The sequence below is a fragment of the Typopeltis vanoorti genome, chromosome 21, assembly GCF_054136105.1.
Source record: "Typopeltis vanoorti isolate ZY-2024b chromosome 21, IOZ_Tvanoo_1.0, whole genome shotgun sequence".
Lineage (NCBI taxonomy): Eukaryota > Metazoa > Arthropoda > Arachnida > Uropygi > Thelyphonidae > Typopeltis > Typopeltis vanoorti.
Window position 1 is genome coordinate 64891889 of NC_143569.1, and position 7279 is coordinate 64899167.

At 33.1% G+C, this 7279-nt stretch overlaps 1 protein-coding gene across 1 annotated transcript in view; it reads right to left on the reverse strand.

The window, feature by feature from the left end:
• The window catches only part of LOC150094925 (ubiquitin-associated domain-containing protein 2-like), a 115684-nt gene extending 110186 nt beyond the window's left edge, over positions 1-5498 (reverse strand). The window contains exon 1 of the mRNA XM_090411262.1: positions 5282-5498. Coding sequence (XP_090267388.1) covers positions 5282-5321 — 40 coding nt within the window. The 5' untranslated portion in view covers positions 5322-5498. The remainder of the gene's footprint in view (positions 1-5281) is intronic.
• Between the last annotated feature and the right edge of the window lie 1781 nt (positions 5499-7279).

Genomic DNA, 7279 nt, shown 5'->3' on the forward strand with positions numbered 1-7279 from the left:
CATTCAACAGACTAAAAGAAACACTTACTGATCCAAATCTTGATCATCTCTGTGAAGGCAAAACTATTTAATAGTGACATTCTTCCATCACTCACATATGGATTAGAAACATGATACACGACAAGAAAAAGAAGAAGAGACTCTCAGAACAAGTCAGCATGCAATAGAACGTAGGATTTGTAACATCAGCAAAATGGAACATGTTAGAAATACAGAACTAAGAAAGAGATCAGGCATAAAAGCTGCGGTGACTGCAGTATATGAAAGCAATATGAGATGGGCAAGTCATACAGCCAGACTCAGAGATAACAGATGGACATATAGAATACTCAACTGGCAACCAAGTGTTGTGTCGGAAAAAGGGCTGACTCACTATCCGTAAGCCATTTTGTTTCCGACCCAACAACGAGACAATGAAAACCTAAGGATAAGGACATGCTTATACTTCCAAGAACAGGGCTAAGGGAGTACTGTATATATATTCACTAAAGGTATATCAACTTGACTGAGATTATTAATAATAAATAAGCTAAGGAATTCTGTATTTAGAACTAATATTGTCCTTGTAAAATAAGCAAAGGAAAACTGTGTTTCAGGACCAAAATTGTTGTTTTTAAATGTGCTTAAGAGATCTATGTTTTAGAACCATGTTAAAACAGTTCAGAGTTAAGGTGACCAATCAACCGAAGCAAAATATATGACGTAGTCAACGAGAGAGGGCACTCGCGAGGGAGATATAAGGTGCGGTGCGAGACTCAAACGCTCTCTTGTTTTCTGTTCCTGTGTTCCCGTCCAACCCTGGATAGCTGAGGAAGCTTGTCGCCAGTGCCCAGCAACAATCTCCTGGTTGCTGTTGTCTCCGAGTCGAATAAAGCTACCTAAGGAATGAAGTCGGAATTTCAGTAAGGAGCCATTGGTGAACCACACCAATGTAAAGCCAGCGAAGGGCAACTTTCGAAGAAAGCAGAAGTAAGTCGCTGAGGCAATAGAAACACGTGGCTAGGGATTAAAGAAGTCTTGCCATATCGGAAGTGAAAGACAAGATGGTAATGTACAACCCTTTCATATATATTCTAGAATTGTAAACCTCAAAAAGAAAAGGAGCCAAGGTTTTGAGGAGCTCCATACATTATCTTACCCATAGTGCCTTAATCACTGTTTGGACTAATTGTCTGTGTCAAGTAAGCTGGTGCTGAGAAGGGAACGTAACCTTTGATCTGTTTGTCAGGAAGGAGCTATTTTGATGTAGTGTTAGATATTAGCCTGATTTTCACTTATAATGTGGGCATAGAGACTTTGTAGAATTGAAATGTTTTCCATGTTAGAATATAAGTTAGAAAGAGTTTGATATGCCATGTATAAAGTTTATATCTAATTGTGCTTAAAAAATGAGCATTGAGTAACCCTGTACGAATAAGCCAAGTCTGAGCTTAATCATAAGACTGAGATATATATTTGAATTATTTAACCATAAAGATTGAAATTTTGGATATCTTAATCTAAAGAGGGGTGGGGAGTTCAGACTCTCAATTTAGTTCAAAGACGGTAACTTAGCATTGATATTTTTACTTAAAGTGTATCTTGAATGATTATTCAAAAGTGTATCCATACTAGTGTTTTAATAAATGTATTCTTTTATATTAAAGTTCATGAGTTCTGTTGTTCTGAGACTGAGTTACCACTTATAAAAAACTTTCAGACCTGTGTGAGTAAAGGGGGAGAAACAGTTCATGTAAGAAAGAGGGGGGGGGGCCATGACTGCATATCATGCGATCCCTATATTAATGTTAACTATTTTAATATCGGAATTTAGTTGCCGGCTGGTCTTAAATTAAATTTGTCAGCAACGAAATCCCTGATACGTGTAAGAGATAAATAAAGCATAGAATATAAGGAAAGATAAGATAGACCAAAAAAGAAATAACATAAAGGAAGAGGACACGAGACGTAACACAAGAATAAAGAGAAAACCAATAAGATCACCTACAAGATGGGAAGATCCACTAGTGAAATCTATGGGTATAACATGAAAGAGAGAGGCTCAAGGTTGAGATCATTGGAGGCATCTTTGTGACCTGCACTCATGGAGAAATCCTGAGTGAACAACCTTGAAATCAAAATGGAAATAAATTGAGCGATTTCTCATCATTTTATGAATTAAAAATCATAAATACATTTTCATTTGTCAGAAGAAACAGGTATTTGAGATGAGTACTGTACTAGCTCAAGGTCGAGATCGTTGGAGGCATCTTTGTGACCTGCACTCATTGAGAAATCCTGAGTGAACAACCTTGAAATCAAAATGGAAATAAATTGAGCGATTTCTCATCATTTTATGAATTAAAAATCATAAATACATTTTTCAAAAAAAAAAAAAATATATCCAGAAATATACTGAGTTCATTAACAAAAAGCTATCATCACAAGTAAGAGAACAGTTTGTAGAGGTAATGATATATATATATATATATATATAAATTCAGACCATTTTCTGGAAATCACATAAACCACAAGCATCTAATGAAAAGAAAATTGTAGAAAGAAACTACGAAACTTACCTACTATAAGAAGATAGTATCAGAAATCTATATCAAAACCAACTGATGCAGTACTCATCTCAAATACCTGTTTCTTCTGACAAATGAAAAATGGATAAATATAAGCAAATAAATAAAACAAACAATATAAAACAGGAAGACTCTTGGGACAAAAAGCAAAGTCCAAGAGATGGGGGGAAAAAAAAAGACTGAAAATCTAGAATGACAAAATAGCAACAGCTATAAAAGAAAAACAAGAAGCTTACAAGCTATACCTGCATCATTAAAGCTTATAGAACAAAAATAAATGATACTGTAAGAAAAGCTCACCAAAACTATTGGGTTAGATTTATTTAGTAATACTGAAAATGATTAACATGGCCACCAAAACACTGCTTATAAATTAATAAAAAATTTGAATAAATCAGAAAGGTGTAGCAGAAATTTCAGGAATCTCAATGGCAGAATGGATACAATGTTACAAATATATGGTACAATACATTCCTTAATAAAGAAGAAATAGAAGATAAAAATGAAAATAATACAGGAATAGATTTACTGGAAATGGTAGAATTGGAAGAAGCTTTGTGAACAACAACAACAAAAAACAGAACAAATGGAATTACTTCAGAGTTAAGCACAGTTAAAGTAAGATTCCTAAATCTGTTAAATGGTTGTTGGATTACCCCAAGCATGCAAAAAGGTTAAACTAATATTAGTTTTTAAGAATGGAGATAGAAGCTTAAGTTATGTGAAAATTATAGAGGAATTAACTTATTAAATATAGTATATAAATTATATTTTATTATTATGTGACACCTCCAGGGAGTCCAAAGACTCATAATATACTAAAATTTTAAACAAGACTTTTCACTATTGCTGATTGTTATTAGAAGAACAGGCTGGATTTAGGAGGGGGTCAAAGTTGTAGTGACGATGTATTCATACTAAAACTAATCATAAAAAAAAAAAAAAGAAGAATTTAATCTACACTCACCTGGCATTTATAGATTATGAAAATTTACGCCTTCAAGTTAATAGACAAAAATTATAGAATATAATGAAAGACCAAGGCTATTCAAAACAGTTATTAAAGGCAATTAAGAGCCTATACAACAATTATTACTGTAATCATAAATATCAATGAATACATAGTAGAAGAAATAAAAACTAATCAGGGAGTACAACAGGGATGTATCCTTTTTTCTGCCCTATTTAATATAAGTATGGATGATCTAACAAGAAAGTGAATATCTACAGTAAATCCAGGAATAAACATTATTATTAATCAACATATAACAGCAAACACAATGCCTTTTGCAGATGATCAAGAAATCATACAAAAATCAAAGAGAACCTTCAAAGATCCATTCACAATTTACATCAACTAGTGAATACAATTTATGAATGTCACCAAAGAAAACAAACTATGGCATTCTGGGGTAAATATCTCATATGAACTAAAATAGTAATTGAAAATCAAACTCTAGAACAAGTAACACATTTTCAATATTTAGGATGTGACATAACATCTGATACACATAATGATGTAAATACTAAATTACACTGTTGTCAAGAAATCTGTGGTACTATAAGACAAACAACAACAAAAGGCAAAACAAGGAAGGAATCGCAATCAAAATTTTAGTCATGGTAATACCAACAATACCATTTGGTTCAGAAAACTAGTAGAGGGGGGGGGGGGAGAGAATGAAAGCAGAATACAAAGAGATGAAATTTCTTGGAACAGTTAAAGGCTGTACAAGAATGCATGGAATACAGATTGAGGAAACAAGGAAGGAATTACAAATACAGTAATAAATGGTAAAAGAAAAGAACACCAAATGATTGGAGAGAACAAGTACAATGAATGGAATAATCAAGTATAAATCTAAAGGGGAAAACAGATATAGGAAGAAAATGAAAGTATAGTCCTTTAGATCTTGAAAGAAAAAGAAGACAATTTCTTATTTCTAGAACCGGTTTTCATATTATTTTAGATTCATATTAAAAATAATCAATTATTAATTTATCATATGGCCTGTCATAGTCAAACAACTCAGCTCCACAGAAACCTAATTAATGATATAATAGGGCAGTAATCCTATATGTCTGCTGTCAATTACGTGTATTCTCTGGTTGGTTTGTCTGACCTTTGATTTTTCTTTGTGCTGCATTTTGTCCTTACCAACCAAACTGGTCACCTTTCATAATTTCACAATACACTTATGATGTTTCTGATATTATTTTGTAAAATAATAACAAAAGGGGCAATAAACACGCTAAAATGGGCATTTTCCTTCCATTTGGGTAAAACATAAATTTCCAATTACAAATATCGTGATATATCTATATTATATTATGGATCTAACTTAGTGTGAATTGCATGGTTCTCTACTTTAAACATTTATGGTCTTATAAGAGGGGGGGGGGGGTCATATTTCGCAATATTTCAGGGAAAGTGACGATTCCTGCGAATTAGAACACAGGGCAAGCCCGAAAGTGGACTCTGTTCTCCTAAGCAAAATCACATTTACAGATAAATAAATATAAAAAAAAAACACGCTTTTATAAAAATCTCTAATAGCACCTAATTTGACAAGGCTACAATAATGTAGAGACATTACAGGCTCATTTATCCCAGTTCTGCCACTTCTAATACTAACCAAACACTAACACAACATTTAAACAACAACCAAGAAAACATTCTTAATAAAATTACCAATAACTTTGACAATACTCACAAAATCCGGTAGTACTATACTGAGAAAGAATCGCAGCCATGATGAAATAAAATAAATTTAAAGGATATTTCAGCGTGCAAATAATAATTATATATAAGTATATATAATATTAGTGTATTATAAAAAAGTAAACTTCATTATCTTTATCGCAACAACTTGAGTTTCTCCATATGAAGATAATGAAGTCATTTCTTATCCTCGTTACCAAAGGCTTAGAAAACGACTCTCTCAAAGGGCTAAAAATCGCAAAGAATTATCATTCAAAATCAAGGTAATCTTCGGAAGCGTCATAACCAAATAGTATTACAAATGAGCAAAAATTACTGCTTATTTTTATTTCATTTTTATTTATTTTTTTTTTTTGACGATGACTGAATCCTTAGGAAAAGAAGAGGTAACGTACGATTGTAGGGAATCGAGCATTAAGATTAACACATTTGACATATCAAAGTTTTTGACACATACGCGGAAATAACAACTTTTGTTTTTATTAAATTCAGCTCATCTCCTTGGAGCTGTAGATTTGTTTCATTAAATTTATTAAACAAGTTTGTCGAATAAGCTATGTCACTTGAAATGAATCAGACGGCATGGTCATTTTTACCTTCGGTAAAAATGACTATGCCGTCTTAACTTCGCAGGAAGGTAGAAATACAGATATTTCAGAATAACGATGCAAAACTACAGCACTGAATACTGAATTTTAGTAGGTTTGGGATGGGCTTGTATGAGCAAAAAACAGTTAATAGCAAGTTTTATCTCACTGTGAATGAAACGTTTGCAAACTTTTTTCACATTCAAACTTTCGTTTGTTCAAACTTGTATAAAATAAAGATGAAAACGAAATAAGATTTTCTGATCAAGCATAATTTAAAAGTACCCAATGTCAGCCATCGCCAGAGTATTATTATATTTTTATAGCGGCGAACCCATGCACTTCTGTATAACCTCCATAATGCAATTGATAGAACGGCTCCCTTTAATTAAAAAAGACATGAGTTCGATTCATCATCGTGATGAGGGGAATCTTATATGGATTTTTCAATTCAATACGAGTTAGCCGATCTCATACGAAGCAGCAGGATTTTTGAACCCAGAAACTCGGGTTTTTCATCCTACACAGACAAATCGGTTATGAGAACACGCGCAATTTACACACAAAAAATACTGTTGTTGGTGGCGGTTAGTAATTTTGACAACATGACAATTGCATGTATTTGCAGGATTAAATAGGAACGGCAGTAAGATGTGCATGTTGGAGTAGAGTGCCCTTCAAAGATGAGTCCCTGAACTATGCTGACCATATTTCCTTCAGACAAAAACAGGACATTGGGATGGCAAAAACGGGATAGGGGTTATGTAATATTCTGTATTCATGAAAAAGTAAGACGGTAAAAAAGTTTTATTATATAAACATATTGAGCTTACCATTATTCTTCAGTGACAGAACCCACACAAAATTTAGGTAGACGTAAAGGGGGACGGTGTTTCACCACGATCGTACCATGAATATTTCTCCGATGAAGTGATCTTATGAAGCAAATTTCAGTCTTTCAACAGCTTATCATAAAACTTCTCACACTCCAAGACACAATTTTGTCTTACAACTAACATAGCCCTCATTGTCTCAACACAGTCCAGATTTTTCCTTTCACCACATACTGTTCATAACAGAAAATATTCTCTGAACAGATTCTGTACTTCCTGCAAGACAAAAAATAAACTCTATAATATTACAAAAGTCTTGAAAATCTAGGCGTTTTTAGCTCATTTCAGAAAAAACCACACTTTTGTTCCATCACTTGAACACAGCTTGTGCAGTTAAATAAATTTCAATTCTTCCTGGAGATCGTCATTAAAACAACTGCAATTTCGACTCTTTGACATTGGAAGGATAGACTTAATGCTTTAAAAAATAATACTCAAAACTTTAAAAAATATGAAATTTAAACCACCGGCATTGAATAACAAAGCCACCACCGGCAAAACAAAAACAAA